We start from the raw sequence: 17,979 nt of genomic DNA, 5'->3' as shown, positions 1-17,979 counted from the left end.
ATGTTTTCAATACATCATGATATTTTGGTGCTAAATTTGTAAGTACAGTAATTACTACACAGCATTAATGCGTATTGAACTACTTTTTCTGTCAAATTTGTTGTATAACATGATGTTTTGGTGCTTAATTTGTAAAATCATAACCTAATTTGATGTTTAACAGACTTTTCCTTAATCCCTCCTTATTATCCAACATATTCGCTTATCGAACATTCTGCCGGCCCGTTTATGTTGGATAAGTGAGACTCTACTGTATTATGATTAACAGAATAAACACAATACAGTAACATACAAAAATGTACATTATATAATTTAAGAACTAAAAATATCATCAACAGAAATAAGCTAATTCAGCTTCCAGCTCGTTGAAAAATGAATATTTTCACTTTTTCTGAAAAGAATTTGCAATTTTAAGGAAACCACAAAAAAAGCGTTTAGTCCTTATAGATGGCAGCTAAACATCCAAAAAGATTGACGCTCACAGCAGGGTCTCATTTGTTAATTAATGTGTTAAGTTGGGAGAAGTCAATCTGAAGAGTTTCAAGGTGTTCTTCAAAACAGTTGTTCTGTTGTTTAAAATAAAGGCTGAAAGGATTTTTCCTGTTGCAGTACCTCTAATGAGATCTGCTATCCCTTCCAAACATTTGTATTGATTCTATTTATTTTATTTTACTTGCTCATATATGCAATCTTTCTGGAAGAAAGCCCATTTTACATTTCCTCTAGTGCTAGAAAGGAATAAATGCTAATCGTCTGTGATTGTTTGAAGTCACTTTGAGAATGTGACATTCAATTTAGCATTTTATGTAATATTTTACATCTGAAAAAAGGATGATAACATCTTCATAGGGACTAAAGAGTACAGTAGAGTCTCACTTATCCAACACTCGCTTATCCAACGTTCTGGATTATCCAATGCATTTTTGGAGTCAATGTTTTCAATATATCGTGATATTTTGGTGCTAAATTCATGAATATAGTAATTACTACATAGCATTACTGTGTATTGAACTATGTTTTTTTGCCACATTTGTAGTCTAACATGATGTTTTGGTGTTTCATTTGTAAAATCATAACCTAATTTGATGTTTAATAGGCTTTTCCTTAATGCCTCCTTATTATCCAACATATTCGCTTATCCAACATTCTGCCGGCCCGTTTATGTTGGATAAGTGAGACTCTACTGTACTTTAATTTTCTTGTCCACATAGTTTCTTGACATGTTGGAACAACCTGACAGGAAAATAGTCAAATTGTTGGGGTTGTTTTTGTGTGTGTGTGCATTTTGGGACTTTTTGTGTGTGTCAAAAATGTGTTTATACAAAAAAATGTCCCCCAAGCAATTTTGGGCAATAGCACTGTTTTCTGTACGAAAGCATTTTTGGAGAAGCAAAAATAAGTCTTTCTTTGTGCAAATGAATGTTTCAGTTCTGAAATGCAAAAAAACTCACTGAAAATTAAGAACAATTATGAGGCACCATTCAAATATTTGAGATTATTAAAATTCAGAGCGCTGTGTTTATCAGCATGTTTTGCTATCTAACTAGTCCAAAGAGTTTACAGTACTTTACTTAAAGCTCATCCTAGATATGCAGTTTGCATAGGTTTTTTTTTCCTCTCCTGTTGTCAGGCTAAGTTGTTTGAAATAAAAAAAAAACATATTCTTGGTTTAAAGATGGAAAAACTCCTCCACTTAAAGTGTAGAAAGCTCCCATTTCAGACCATGAACTCAAGGGGCAGGTTACTCCAGGGTGGTTGTGCCCCAGATCCAGAACATGCCTGCAGAATTTGTGACCATGTCTCCAGATGGTCCAACTTGCCTCTGTGACGGCCTGTCCCCTTGCCACCACTCCCACTCCCCTGGAGTTCCCTGAGGGCACTTGGTCATCACCTCTCACATCTGCTGATGTCAGAATGGGGTCTCATTCAATCACGGTAGAGTGACCCCCCCCCCGTGACGTTTGAGGGCATTAATAAGCGGCAGTGTGTCAATTTGAACAGTAGACTGGGCCAAAACAGACAGGATCCAGCTGTCCAAATGGCTTTGAAGCTCCAGGATACTCTGGAATTTTCTGCAGACTCAGAGTATACCCCAACTTTTCTTAAAATGGAGCAGTCAGACTTAAGGACAGAAAACCTGGGATACTCACTAGAAGTTGCCATGTGTTGTATAGATCATTCATTCATAAACTGTGGTCTCATCCCCAAATTGGACCCTCTTAGCTCAGTGTTGGGATCCTGAAAAATTTATCCACAGTAAAAAATTTCGGAATGTTACCCAGTGGTTGTTTTAGACATTTACACGTATCTGTTGTGCAGTGTTTACAGTGGTCTCTGCAGAAAGTGCTTCAGCTCTACTTCCTAAAAAGGAACATCAGTTTGTTTAGAAAGTTTTGCAAATGCTAATTTGTTATCAGTAAATGTTTGATTTTTGCACTTATTTTATATGTGTATGTAACCTGGGGTTACGTAAAAAAATTCTCAGGTGAAAAGGGGTTGTGACTGGAAAAGTTTAAAAAGCCTTGGTGTAGACTACCAGTGCTGGATTTAAGGAGAGTCCAGGATTTGTATTTTTGTAGATAAGTCCATAAAGTGGTCTATGTAATGCCCTAAAAGAAGTAAACATTTACTGCTTTTGCCAAAAACTGAGAACAAACGACTTTAACAAGGATAATGAATGTCACCCTGCCATTTTATACAATACTCTATTTCACATTAGCCTGAGAGACAAATCTCAATTTTTTCCCTTCCACATTTTGCTACAGGACATAGCCTCAGAAGGTGAAAATGCAAAAAGCAGTGCTGCTTTATATTCTTCTACTTATTTCTCTGGGTATTGCTCTTGCTCAGAATGAAAACAATGGAATGCAAAGGAGAGCAAGGAGGAGAATGCGCCATAGAGGATTAAGGAAGGGCTCCATGATATATCGTAGAATAAACAAGAAGCCACAAGTGATTCGTCCAATTCCTACTACTCCAGTACCAATAATCCCACTTATTGATAATTATGGCGATATTACAGGAATAATTGATTCCCTTGTTGGTTTGGATGGACAAGAATCCAGTTACAACATTTTGCCAGGTAAGCTCAGAAAATATAAGTTTTGTTTTCCTAACGAACCATCCTTGTGAGATGGATTGTCTTCCAAGCACATGAAATAATTACCATTTTTTGGAGTAGAGAGAAGTGTCTGTAAGTTAGCAATCGATCCAATGTTCTTTTGTGTCTACAGAAATATTGAGGTAATGATTTGTAAAATGTTCTTTAAATTGAGAACCTTACAGTCCACATATTGAAGTATACCATAGGTTCTGCTACACAAAAAGGATAATCAGCAAGCGTAACTACAGGTTGAGAACCACTGTTCTAACCAAAAGTGTTTTTCTGATCTTCAGTTATCACAAGTGACATTTCCCTAAGAACATCCAACCTTACTGAGCAGCATAAATTAGTATAGAAGGCCTTGTAAAATCTCCCTGTGCAGCAAGGGATATGAATCTTGGTCTCCCAGAGTCCTAACCCAACACTCAAAAAGCAGTACCATGCTACTGTCTTCCAACAATGCTGACTTTTAAAACGGACAATTCATGTTTTGTAAATAGAGCCACCTGGCACTGAAATAGATGGGAAGCCTTTGCTCATGCAAAGGGCTCCTACAGAGTTTTCTATGAGGTTGACGATGTGCAAAACCATACTATCAAGTATTACCACTGTTACACATTTTTAAAATTGATCTTGTGCTTGGTTTCTTTCATTAGAAAAACAAGGACGCTGTTTTGCAAATGGGATGATTATGTATGAGAATGCTGTGTGGTCTCCTAAACCTTGCATTACATGCCTCTGCTCAAAAGGGAAGGTGTTGTGTGATGAAACGTTGTGTCATCCTCTGACATGTGACAACCCTAAGATACCTGAAGGAGAGTGTTGCCCTGTGTGTACAAATATTGGTACAGTATAGTAATTTCTTATATACCTGAAACATATTTTACAATGGACATTTACATGTAAATAATGTAACTCATGCAAATACTAAAGAAAAGATAGATAGATAGATAGATAGATAGATAGATAGATAGATAGATAGATAGATAGATTTAGCTGACATTTGCCATTCCTTTAAAATATTGCTTTGGACCATAGTTCTATAGGAACTATTTATATGCAAATTGAAGTTGTGTTGGGAATTGTGAGATAAATCCAAAGTTAGTCCTACCTAGAGGAGACCTAGAGAAAAATGATTGGGACTATTTATTCACAACTGAGGGCTCATCTATACAGGCATGAAAGCCCAGATTCAACCTGAATTGGTTCATGGCTGTCTTCATGATGTCCCTCCTCTTCTGGGTTTTCTGGAAACTCTGGAATATTCCATGGCTTTGAGGCAGTGGAGACAGCTGGTTCAGATCCAATTTGCACTGGTCCACCCTCACACAGAATATCATCACCATCATCTTTTCTTGTTGCTCATCAATGCAGGGAAAATTGGGTGGATCATGCCTGAGTAGCTGCTGTTGCTACTCCCAACTGATCACAGAGCTTTGTGAAATCTCCTGGTTGTTGCAGGTACCCAGTTCTGAAATCAAGAGAAGTGCCAGGAATAAGGAGAATGGGTGTTGCTGCACCTCAACTTTTAGCATTTTTTATTATTGGTTAACTGGCTAGGGCTACTGGATCTTTCAGTTAAATAGCATCTGGAGATGGAGCAAACACTTCATAAGTCCTTATGAGTCATATTTTTCTCAGTTGTCTAAACCTCAAGCACATTGAGGGGGGGGGGAGCAACTATATTTCTTCAAGAGGAGAATTCCATAGTTAGCCCATAGCCACCAACATGATAGGTAATGTCTAATGAGAAATTTAGGACCAATCTTGAAACATGGTTGCTTGAAATTAGGAGAGAGATTATTTTAAATACAGTCAGCCTTCCACACTGCAGATTTTTGACCTTTGCAGATTTTATTATTCACTGATCTGATTAATACGGTTTCTCCAAGAATCTCAAGGTCCTCCAGTGTGACTCTATGGCCATCTTTAGCTGGAAGACATTCCCAATGAGGTGTAAATAATAATGTTTTTATTTGTGGGGTTTTTTTCAATTTCACAGGAGTTCTGAACCCCTAATCCCAGTGAATGTGGAGGGCTGACTATAATTGGATACTAGATCATTTCAATTAGTGTAAGTGGTAGTCCATGGATTGTCAGTCCTTGGCACATTAAAAAAAAATGTGGATCCCAACGTAAGACATCATGAGAAACACCAATTTAAATGTTTATACTTGAGTACAAACACTTTTAATTGGGCCTAGTAGCTAATTGACACCCTGCACTGTGCAGTCATATTGGTGTTACATGACTCCACGTAGCTGTCCCTTCAAGTGTAGCAGTCAATTCTGCATAAATTGCAGCTTCAAGGATAGCTTCAAATATACTTCTTTGCATTGATCCAATTATTACATAAAATAGATTATAGAAATCCTGCATGTGAAAGCAATAATACATAGTAATTTATAATTTGGTAAACAGTAGGAAGATTGTCATAAAACTAGTTACAATACTAATGAAAAGAGCCTACAAACCCTAACAAAGCATGCTAACTTGTTCAATAATACTGCATATGCTGAATTACATAAGCAAGAAATATATAATCCTGAAAATCAATAATTGGAAATGTATGTTAAGCTATCACTTAAAGTGAGCAAAATGATTTTCTCTTTTTTGCATGTAGTTGTTATAATACATTGTGATTTAATGTTATTAAATCTTATTAAATCACAATGTAGTATGCTATCTGGCAAATGCCACGTTACTGCAATTACAAGTCTTGGTTAAAATATAGCAATTTCTTTGTGGGTTTTATTTATTTTCACAGGGATTTTGTGTCCCAAACCCCAATGAATGTGAAAGGCTGACTGTATTTGTGTAAATATGCATACATAAACCCACAAACTGAAACCTATTGGTAACTCTAACTATAGTACAATCATTTCATCAATGGGAATGACCTAGCTGTTGACTCACAATTCAGCAACAGATATAATGGATATATTCTGCTTGGGACTAACCTATAGGATTCAGGACTATGCTCACTATCAATGACGCCACTAAATACGAGGGAAAACCTTATAACGTTATATGCATCATTTGGAAAAATTATTTTCTATTACATAATTGTGATTATTCCATTTATTGACACTTATAAGTATAATCTGTATCATCATTTATATCTTTATATTGCTGTCAACTGTTTCCTTCATTATCATGGCTTCCTTACATTTAGGATCAAGTACTATTTCACTAGGTGATGCATCTGAATATTCTGGTGACTCTCCAAAACCCAATGACCATAGTAATCCAGTTCAACATGATCGACAAAAACAAGTTCAAAGGAATGAAAAAGAAGGGGAAGTACTTGTAAAAACAGAAATGCATATAAAAAAGCAAGGAAGCATCAAAAGGAAAAGAATAAAAATCCACAAACAGAGAAGAAAACAGGGAGACACAAATGTTCAAATGGAAAAAGAGGAGAACTTGAGAGCAGAGGAAGAAAAAAGGAAAGCATATGAAGAAGAAGAGTTAAGAATTGAAAAGCAACTCAAAAAAGAGGAAGAACAAAATGAAATCCAAGAGAGTGAAAGAAGTGAGGAGGAGGAGGAGGAAATAGAAGAAGATGATATTTTGCGTGGTGATGTATTTAGAATGCCCCCTCGTTTCCCAATTCCTGTACCTTCAACTGAAATGCCTCCTTTGCCAACTGGATGCTCTGTCCTGGACAACACAGTAAGCTGCATTAATGCCAAACTTACACAAATACCACCCATCATGGAGGAAGAGATTACAAGCATAGAACTTGTGGGTAAGGAATGTCTTCAAATAAAATATTTTAAATATTTTAACCTGCTCTTTCTACCCAAGTGTTGTTTATAATGCCAATGCAAATATAATTATGATTTAAAAACCCCAACAAGTGGAACAACTGAGAGGCAGATAAAATTATGAAGACCACAGAGGCATGTAAAATACCTTGGCAAACCAACAAAGGTATTCATCAGTTAGCATCAATCTTTTGGGAAGGCATTCCAAGTTTGTGATGCCATTACAGGAAAGGTTGTTTTTTCATATTCCCTAGGGAACTCAAAAACCGAGAAATTTGAGAATGCAATCTGAGGAGAGCTTTAATAAAATATCTACAAACGCTGACATTTGTTGATCTGAGTAGTTTGATCCTGGTATTATGTTAGTCTTGCTATTTACATTGTTCTGTAAAAATTATGGGAAGGAATGAGTTAATATGATGCCATTTTGGTATTTCCCATTTCTTTATATTAAGTTCCTCCTTTTGCTGGGAATTAAAGGAGCCATATTTATACTTTCTGTACAAGGAATTAGATCAAATGCTCCTTACATTTCTCTTTTATCACTGATAATATCTGTCATTATGCCATAATTAAGAATTATAAAAGGGGAAATGATAAACAAATAGAGCTAATTTTAAAAATATTTGTATTGACAATATGTTTTTTTCCTTAGGAAATGCCATCACAACCATTCCAGGTGCAGCTTTCAATGGGATTCCTAATTTGGAAAGGATTGATCTTCGTAAAAATAATATCACCTCATCTGGCATAGAGCCAGATGCATTTAAAGTAAGGAAATTGAAGTTGTAATGAGCAGTCCCAGCACTATAAGAAATGTAACATTGCAAGAAATCCTACTGGATATTGTAGGATTCAAAATTATTTTCAATCAATGTCATTTAAATTATTTGTAGCAATGCAGATCAGTATGGGAATATAGGCAGTAGTATCCGTTTTATAAATTATTTCTACATCTAATTTGATGCAGAAGTGTATTCATGGTACAGGAAATAGAGAATGTCCAGGACATTTCAATAGCACTAGCCCGAATTTTTGGTGGAGTAGACCCTCTAGGTATTGGTGGAGGGACCCTTTGAACTTTTGGAACGTAACTATATCCACCGTATTTTCCTTCTAGGGAGCCTGATATATATGAGTGTTTGACTACAACTATGATGCATCCTATAAGTCAGTAGTTCTCAACCTGTGGGTCCTCAGATGTTTTGGCCTTCAACTCCCAGAAATCCTAACAGCTGGTAAACTGGCTGGGTTTTCTGGGAGTGGTAGGCCAAAACACCTGGGGACCCACAGGTTGAGAACCACTGCTATAAGAGTACATGTTACTTTTGTGCCTTACATGTAGAATTCCATTTGTCTCTGTTGAATTTCATTTGATTAGAGCCAGCCCAATTTTCAATTCTAGCACAATCTTCCAGTGTGTTAGCTACTCCTCCCAGTTTAGTTTCATCTGCATACTTGGTAAGGACTATATCTATACTATAGAATCAATGCAGTTTGGAAGCACTTTAACGGACATGGCTCAATGTTATCAAATCATGAAAATTGTAGTTTTACAGGGTCTTTAGACTTCTCTGCCAGAGTGCTGGTTCCTCACTCAGAATTCCATAGCATTCAGCCTGGCAGTTAAAGTTGTGTCAAACGGCATTCAATCTACAGTATAGATCAGCGGTTCCCAACCCTTTTTGACCAGGACCACTTTGACCAGTGACCACTCTCCAACATTACTACCAAAACAGTTACAAATCAGTTTTTGGTCAACTTTAGATTCGGTTTGGTTATCTGGGGTGCTGATTCAGAAAATTGCATTGGATAGACCACATCAGCTCTAGTTTCTGATACATCCAGTAATCACCATCTGCTCATCCACAGAGAACAGTATTTAATAATCTAAAGCTGATGTGGTCTATCCAATGCATTAGCACCCCAAATAAACCCAGGAACAGGCCTAAAAACGAAGACACCAATGCACCCCCGTTTCCAGGTGCCACATGGAAAGGTTTCGCTCAGAGGGAGGAGGAGTAGAAGCAGCAGTCAGGAGGTTTGTTGTCGCACCTTTCGTGGTAGTCAGCTTCTTTCCTCCCGACATCCCCGTTGCCTCGGCACTATACAAACGTATTGCGAGACCAGTTGCTCTCATTGCAATAGTAATGGTGAGGCCACAGACCATATTTTAGTTCTTGGTGACCACAGGTTGAGAACCACTGGTATAGATGGACCCAAGCTCCATTTAACCCATCAACTAAGTCACTGATAAAAATATTGAAGACTAATGGCCCCAGGACAGAATCTTGCTGTACCTCCTCTCAAAAGTTCCCTCCAGTCTGAAGCATAGGCTTTGAGAATAGTTTTACAACCAATTATGGATCCATCTGATGGGTTTCCCAACTACAGTAGAGTCTCACTTATCCAACACTCGCTTATCCAACATTCTGGGTTATCCAACACATTTTTGTAGTCAATGTTTTCAATACATAGTGATATTTTGCTGCTAAATTCATAAATACAGTAATTACTACATAGCATTACTGAGTATTGAACCACATTTTCTGTCAAATTTGTTGTATAACATGATGTTTTGGTGCTTAATTTGTAAAATCATAACCTAATTTGATGTTTAATAGGCTTTTCCTTAATCTCTCCTTATTATCCAACATATTCGCTTATCCAACATTCAGCTGGCCTGTTTATGTTGGATAAGCGAGACTCTACTGTATTTCATATTTAATCAGTTTGCTAATCAAAATGTCATGCCAGGACATCATCAAATGCTTTGCTGAAATTCCAATAAATAATATTGGCTGCATTCCTCACCACCTGCTATATATATATTGACCCAATTAGGTTTTGACAAACTCATGATTTCTACTAATCACTGCATTGTCATCTAAATACCCAGATTCCTTTATAATGTTTTAATATTTTTTTCTGGTATTGAGATTACACCAACTGGCCTATATTTCCCTGAATCTTCTATTTTGCCCTTTTGGAAGAGAGGAACAATTTGTTCTGGGTCTCTTAGCAGTTCTCTGGGGGGTGGGGGTGAAGTAAAATAAGTATTGAACAGATCTGCATTTCCATTATAGTCTGTAAGCATTTTACTATCCCTACTTTGCAGCAACCCAACTGTTTCCTTGGTCATTCTCTTGCTTTGAATGTACCTGAAAACTCTCTTTTTGTTGCTTGTCTGACCAGTTTGTTGCTTGTTTAATAAGTGTAAGCTCATTCTGAGTTTTAGCCTTTATACTGTTCCTGCCAGCTTGGGCTACACATCTGTTCTCTTCCTTGGCGATTCATCCTTCCTTTCATTCTTTACATATGCTTTTTTATTTCTAATTCTTGAGCTTGCCATGCAGCCACATTGCCTTTTAAGAAGTTTCCCATTTTCCATGGGATTGTTCGCAACTGTATTTTTTGCAGTTCCTCTTTCAAGAAATCCCATGCTTTCCGGGTGTTTATTTTCTTTAGTACAGGCAGTCCCCAAGTTACAAACAAGATAGATTCTGTAGGGTTGTTCTTAAGTTGAATTTGTATGTAAGTCCGAACAGGTACATCTTAAAGTGTAACTCCAGCCAAACACATATATTTATTTAGCTTTGGATGGAATAGGAAAGGATTAACACCTTTGTGATGTTTGTTTTGTTGTCTGTGCCCCTTTTCAAAAGATTTCACCTCATTTTCTATCCCTGTGGTTTTGAAAAAATTGGCTTGTTGTGGAAACAAGGATTAGTGATAAATCTTCAGTTGAGACATCTTTTCCCCATGATAAGTGTATTTTTCTTTCTGGGGATAAATTTATCTCAGTTCCTGTTGTCTTACTACCATTTGTACATGTGAGTCATTTGTAAGTCAGATGTTTGTAACTTGGGGACTGCCTTTATCCCTAGTCATGAAATCCCACTCAATATTTTCTTGAGTTTGTTAAAATCAGCTCCCCTGAAATCCAAGGTCTGTATTTGACTATACTCTTCTGTGCCTAGTCCCACAACTGTGAATTCTAGCATGACATGGACACTCCCCCCTACTTTGATTCCATTGGCCAACTACTCTATTGGTTAGGATCAAGTCTAGGATTGCTGATCCCCTTGCTCCTTCCAGTATTTTTTGAAAGAGGAAACTATCCACAAAGCACATCAGGAATTTGCTGATCCTTACCAGAGTTAGTCTCCTGGGAGATATCAGCTTAACTGAAGTCCCATATAACTACTAATTCTTTGAGACTTTTGAGATTTGTTTCTGCAAGCATCAACAACAACCTATAATAAACCCTTACCACAATGTCGCTTTTATTTCTTTTCCCCTTTCTTTTTACCCAAATGCTCTCACAGATTGTCCATTCTGATAACGCTCATGGATGTCTTTACAAGTCAATTTGTCTTTGGCATATAAAGCTATTACTCCTTTTTCCTGCCTGAGGACATTTTAGTCAGTGTAGACCATTTATAAAAATAATAAAGGAAATGTTAGCACAAAGCAAAGAGTGTTGGAAAACACACACTGAGGAATGTTAAGTGGGTTGGCAATTCAAATTCTCATATTTTGTAACTGACTTTTTCTGTTGATTCAGAACCTGAAGAATCTACAGCGTTTATATATGGATGGAAATGTACTAGTTCATGTTCCAGTTGGTTTGCCATCAACTTTAGAAGAACTTAAAATAAACGAAAATCAACTACATGCAATTGATGAAAATAGTTTTCAAGGTATTTTGTCAATAAACAATTCAGATGATTTAGGTAACAAGAGCTTTCAGATTAATGGTGAGAAAAAGCTGATATTAAAGGTGAAGAAGTTTCTTATTAATATGAAGATGTCTATTTTCCCTACATATGATTCTACCAATAAGAATATCTTATACCAGCTACAATTGCTTAAAAGCATTCTTACACTTAAGGAAAGCTCATACATTACAGAACTCTCCATGTAAGAGCCATGTTGAAAACCATGTTGTGTAAGCAAAATCTCTCTTCTTCTTCTTAATTTGCGCAGTCGTTTCCGACTCTTTGTGACCAGTCCACGCCAGAGCTCCCTGTCGGCCGCCCCCAGTTCCCTCAAGGTCAAGCCAGTCACTTCACAGATACCATCCATCCATCTTGCCCTTGGTCGGCCTCTCTTCCTTTTTCCTTCCATTTTCCCCAGCATCATGATCTTTTCCAAGCTTTCCTGCCTTCTCATGATGTGGCCAAAATACTTAATCTTTGCATCTAATATCCTTCCCCCCAGTGAGCAAAATCTCTCAAACACAATTATGGGACCTACTAGCAGGAATGCATCCACTAGAATGCATTCCATAGGATTTTTTTTCGTGTTATGAGCGACTTGAGAAACTGCAAGTCACTTCTGGTGTGAGAGAATTGGCTGTCTGCAAGGAGGTTGCCCGGGGGACACCTGGATGTTTTGATGTTTTACCATCTTTGTGGGAGGCTTCTCTCATGTCCCCACATGGGGAGCTGGAGCTGACAGAGGGAACTCATCTGCACTCTCCCTGGATTCGAACTGGCAATCTTCAGGTCAACAACCCAACCTTCAAGTCAGCAGTCCTGATGGCACACGGGTTTAACCCATTTCGCCACCAGGGGCTCCTATTCCATAGGATAATGGTAGTAAATATAAACTGGCTGCTAAGAAATTATATAGTAATGCCACTAAATCCTCTAGTTACTTTGGACTACAATTTGCACTTTCAACTTACCAGGCTTATAATGCTCAAAAGCGATACAAACTAAACATTCCTTCCTTATTTTTATAATCGTTTGGAATGCAAAGCAAGCTCACAATGCTCTTGATAATGGGAAAATTGGCTTCCAATAGTAGGAAATCTCTAGTCATCCAGATGTTTTCACCTACAACTCCCAGCAGCCTCACCTTTCATGGCCAAAACATCTAGTCAAAGTTTCCCCATTGCTGATCTAAAATCCCTTCATTTTTAGACTAAATGTCAGTTGCTTAACCCAGCAAATTATGTAAATTCCCACAAAGTGTTCTTTCAAGTGTCCACAGACCAGAGGATAACTCAGTGTTGCTTTCAAGCTCCAGAACAAAAGAGATTATGCATATTCAGTGGTTGTTTAGCAAAACTCATGAATGCTTATAACCCATATTAGCCACTGAAAGCTTAGACATCATCCTTTGTGGATGTCTAGTTCTATGTAACTGGTGCTGGGGACCTTGACTAAAATAGTTTAAAATAGTGCCATGACTTATGAGTCAAAATAGTTTCCCAGGAATATTCTGGAAAATATGTATTATTTAGTGACTCATTCTAGAATAAAAATGTTGGGAGTTTACCCATAACCAAAAATGCTTTGTGGTCATTGTTTTGCTCACAAACCCAGCAATTGTAAGACTTTGAATTCTATGATCATTACATTGATTGAAACTGGAGTGCACAAAAATTGTAAGAAAAGATTGTTGGAGGCAAAATGCAACTTGATTACAGCACAACATAGTGGGAGTAACATGCATCCTTTTGAGAGACATTCCCCGTCCCAAATGTTGTGGTCCAATAGAAGCAGTAGCTAAAAACAGATGTCATAACTCATCTCAGAGAGTCTGGAATACAGGATGAAGGTCAGTTAGATAGAGAAAGGTTTTACCTCAGATGATGGCTCCCCCTGAATCCAAATAGGTAGTGGCTAATGCAACTGATGATAAAATTTTGCAGTGAAAGCCCTACCTCAGCTGTAATTGAAAGACACGGAGAAGATAATTCCATGATTTCTGGGATGTCATAATGACAAGAAAAACTGGAAGAGGAGCCAACATCTCTTGACAATGAAAAGCTGTTGTTTATCAATACTGCTGGCTTCTCATGACAGACTCTATAACAGCTGAAACCTTGCTCCACACTTTCCTTTCGCCTCAGGAAACTTCCTTGAATAACTATGTGTAGAACAAGGGCTGCCTTGATTTATCCATAATAGATTCTCTGTACCACTACCTGTTTATCTTGGCACTTGTTGCCTGTAGGCATAGGAAAATATCCTTAAATCAAAGTGCATGGGGATTTTGAATCACACTCCCAGAGCTACCAGGAAGTGAAAAGTCTCTTTTAGAACATGACACGCTTCCACGAACCACTGCATAGTAGCATGTGTTCACACAGGCTGCCTGTGGCACAGTAAGTTGGTTGAATGTTTCCAAATGTGAACACTCTTGCAATGTACTCTGAAGCCGCTGTCACATCCAACTATTATTCATTATAAACTTGAAACCCAAGTTCTCCTTCTTATCTATGATCTACCTAGTCTTTAGAAATTGGAAGATCACTGTACAGAATATTTAATAATATTGATAATATTTCATATCACATTTTATTACTGTGTGTTTTATTTATAATTATTTTTAAAACTTGTGAAATGTCTCAAGTTTTTAAGGAGAAAGATGGGATATAAATGGAATAACTAAATCAAGTTTAATTTTTTTCTTATCGAGTCAGCCTCCTGACTCTATAAAATGTACTTATTTTTCCTCAGTGTGCTTTGATCCTAGGTTTTATCAACAGCCTATGTATCTGCAGAAGCTTGATGTCAGGCAGTTGTGTCAATTTTTTAAAAATTGTGTCATACAATAAAATGCCATAACTAATTTCAATGAACAATTTTTATAGCCACATCTATGTCTTATGAACCCGTAACTAGTTAGCACCGGAGACAAACTGCATGCAAGCAAACTTTAAGCAAATTCTGCTTTTGTTAAAGAACATTAACATAAAAATGCCCCTTCAAATATTTTAGGAATGCATTGGGTGAGAATGCTGAAAAACAGTCTTCTGGTCATCACTAAGCTATGACTGTCACTGAATGAGATGAGGCAAGTCACCATTGTTAAGTGAAGACAGTAAATATTATTTTAAAATATTTTAATATTATGATTTTTTTACAATTACTTCATTTCCTGAAGGTTTAAAAAAGTTGGTGACCCTGGAATTAGAAGGAAACAAACTGAGTGAAGCAAATGTCAGCCCTTTAGCTTTCCAGCCTTTGAAGAGCTTGTCCTATTTGCGCCTTGCACGAAATAGGTTTCGGATTATTCCACAGGGGCTTCCCCATTCCATTGAGGTAAAATATCATTTTTAAATGAATGAGTTTCTTTCTTCTTCTTTTGTATGCTCCAAGGTACCTTTATTCTTTGGTAAAGACCAGTGAGTTCAAGAATACTATGTTATACTTAACTATTTAAAAAATTAAAATTCAAGTGTAATCATGATATATAACAGGGGGATTTCTTTTTTTCTTTTCAGTTAAGCATATTTACAAGTGAACATGGAAAACATTGGCTTTCTTTGGCATTTCACCTGAAAACATTTTTTAAATGTCCTAATAACATTTTCCTTGTATTTCCTTTTCTTGCTATGTGTTTAAACAGGAACTATATCTTGAAAATAATGAAATTGAAGAAATCACAGACATTTGCTTTAACCATACTAAAAATCTAAATACAATTGTTCTAAGGCACAACAAATTAGAAGAAGGCAGAATAGCCCCTTTGGCATGGATCAATCATGAGTAAGTTTCTCTTATTTTGCTTTTTTTTTGTATTTAATGATAGAATTTTAAAAACGGTACTGTATAGAACACAAAGATTCCAGGAAATGTCTTTTGGCACAGTAGTTGTGGACTGCCTCACTCCTCAAATATAGGGCAAAGAACATGGGCAGGAGAGAGTGTGCTCTTCCCACTGTGCAGGATTTTACAGAAGACAAAAAAGAGTGACTTGTAGTACTTCTGTGTCTGACAAATATCTCAATGCAAAGTCTCCCATCCCTCCTCCCCCATACTCAAACTCCTTTATTACAGGCTGTGTATCTCTTATCTGAAATGCTTGACATGAGAGAGATAGGAACCAAATCTAAACACAAGATTCATTTATGTTTCATAGAGTCATAGATACACATAGTCTGAAGACAATTTTATACACTATAGTTATTAATAACTATATCGCCAACTGCAGACGAGAAATGGGAGGCAAGAAAAGGTACAGCAAGCACATTCAAAAATGGAACGGATGAGGGCATTTTTCCTTTCTGCAGTGGCAAAGTTGAGAAGAAAAATCCCATCCAGTCCTAGACAAATGCCAGAAAACTGCAGTGTGGGATTCATCCTGATACATTTTCTGCAATAAAGATATAAAACCCTTTCACTGATAGACTCCAGCACAAAGTGTATTTGAGAGAAAGTTTTTCTTCAGGTCTCTCTGTAGTCAGTAAATCACTGGCCAATACACATTTTGGTGCTTTAAATATTAGACCTGTTTCTGGGTATATTTGACCTGCTGATTCAAAAAATGGCACCAGTTTTCTTCTATCAGATGTCACTTCTGAGATACAGAACATCTGCTCACCCATACAAAACCGTGATAACCATATCTAAGAAACTAGAGCTGATGCGGTCTATCCAAGGCAATTTTCTGAATCTGTGCCCCAAGTAACCTCAGGAACAGGCCTAGACACCAAGAAAAAAAACCTTGTTGGGCTGTGTAATTTGACAGAGGTGGGTAGTTGTTATGATAACATGGCAAATGAATTTTTGGTTTTCTGCTGGCAACATTCATAAATAATAACTCTCATATACTAGACAAACATGACTATTTTGATATTCTTCCACTTATCATCATACTGATATTTAATCAGAACAAAGGCCAGAAGTCAAAAGGCATACAATAAACAGCAAAAAGCACCTTCTGCCAAAGGGATCACAATCCTAAATACTTGGGTTAGGATGTTACTAGAATAATTTATGAACAAGTTACACAGTATTCCAGTAAATTCACTGAATATTGAAAAATACTGAAACACTGAAAAGTACTGAAATAAGACATCTAGTTATATCATGAATGGTGCACATCTTTTACCTTCAAAATAGAGAGAAAACCTAAGAAACCACACACGGTTATAATCATGGGTGATAGAAGTATAATAGTGCAATAAACCCTTCACTTTTGCAGAGTTTAGGAGCACAGAATTGTTGAAAAGGTTTTTTAAAATACACAAATAAACACACCATTTTTTAATTTGAAAGAACATCTCTCTAGGAATCTCTAGAGTGACTCCATGGTCTACTTCTAGAAGACCTAGAAATTCCTAGAGTGTACTTATTAAAAAATCCTTGAATAATTACATCTACACAAGTTAAACCAGCGGATGTGAAAGGCTGACTGTATTTCTTTTGAAGTGAAAGGCTTCTAACATTTGGGATTTATGATAGTTCAAGTAATCTAAGATATAAAAATTAAAGTAATTAAAAATCTGATGAGTGGGAAGAGGATGTGGTTTAATACTAAAGTAGAGTCTCACTTATCCAACACTCGCTTATCCAACGTTCTGGATTATCCAATGCATTTTTGTAGTCAATGTTTTCAATACATCGTGATATTTTGGTGCTAAATTCGTAAATACAGTAATTGCTACATAGCATTACTACGTATTGAACTACTTTTTCTGTCGAACTTGTTGTATAACATGATGTTTTGGTGCTTAATTTGTAAAATCATAACCTAATTTGATGTTTAATAGGTTTTTCCTTAATCCCTCCTTACTATCCAACATATTTGCTTATCCAACGTTCTGCCAGCCCGTTTATGTTGGATAAGTGAGACTCTACTGTACTTTAGCTCAGATGCCCTAACTAAATGGGTATGGGGGGGGGGGGAAATAAAAAATAGTTGGACCGATGAATATGATCAAAGTTCTTCCTCTTTTTCTGAAGAATTTGTCAGGTCCTAGAAACTGACAGTTATTATGTAAAATATTTGGGCAATAGCTATGGGAAAGGTGTAGGGGTAGGAAAAAAGTTATTTTAATGGAAAAATGAGATGTTTCTTAAGGACAAATGGTCTGCTGATACTTTTTGTCCTATAGCCGTGACTCTTTGTTAATTAGTCCAAAATAGTATCATTTGAAAGGCTTCAAAATTTCATTTGCTTATGGCATAAAAATATTTCTGTGCAACCAAATGAGTTCACCATTTTTCTTTATAGTAGTAAAGAGCTAGTAGCTCTTTACATTTAAAAGGCTACATGCCAGAACTCTTATTTTTCTTTTTGCTAGATGGGAAAAAGAAACAGAGTATATGCTGCAGCTTATGTACTAAGAGTGTCCTGAACACA

The 17,979-nt window shown here is 36.8% G+C and overlaps 2 protein-coding genes across 7 annotated transcripts in view; one reads left to right on the top strand and one right to left on the bottom strand.

Annotated features, from left to right (window-relative positions):
• The window catches only part of cenpp (centromere protein P), a 224,474-nt gene that overhangs the window by 56,133 nt on the left and 150,362 nt on the right, over window positions 1-17,979 (bottom strand). The window lies entirely within an intron of this gene.
• Window positions 1-17,979, top strand: part of ecm2 (extracellular matrix protein 2) — a 28,188-nt gene that overhangs the window by 2,711 nt on the left and 7,498 nt on the right. For 4 of the 6 annotated variants that reach the window (XM_008105183.3, XM_016991604.2, XM_003217658.3 and 1 more), the window contains 7 exons: window positions 2,766-3,082; window positions 3,760-3,948; window positions 6,279-6,854; window positions 7,529-7,644; window positions 11,441-11,576; window positions 14,776-14,933; window positions 15,241-15,380. In XM_008105183.3, the coding sequence (XP_008103390.1) occupies window positions 2,788-3,082; window positions 3,760-3,948; window positions 6,279-6,854; window positions 7,529-7,644; window positions 11,441-11,576; window positions 14,776-14,933; window positions 15,241-15,380 (1,610 nt within the window). In that variant the 5' untranslated portion in view covers window positions 2,766-2,787. The remainder of the gene's footprint in view (window positions 1-2,765; window positions 3,083-3,759; window positions 3,949-6,278; window positions 6,855-7,528; window positions 7,645-11,440; window positions 11,577-14,775; window positions 14,934-15,240; window positions 15,381-17,979) is intronic. The other 2 variants (XM_062970008.1, XM_062970009.1) reach the window with 2 other exon arrangements.

Source organism: Anolis carolinensis, chromosome 2 (genome assembly GCF_035594765.1).
Source record: "Anolis carolinensis isolate JA03-04 chromosome 2, rAnoCar3.1.pri, whole genome shotgun sequence".
NCBI classification, from domain to species: domain Eukaryota; kingdom Metazoa; phylum Chordata; class Lepidosauria; order Squamata; family Dactyloidae; genus Anolis; species Anolis carolinensis.
Note: the sequence above shows the minus strand (reverse complement) of the source record. Positions and strands in the feature narration are given on the sequence as shown.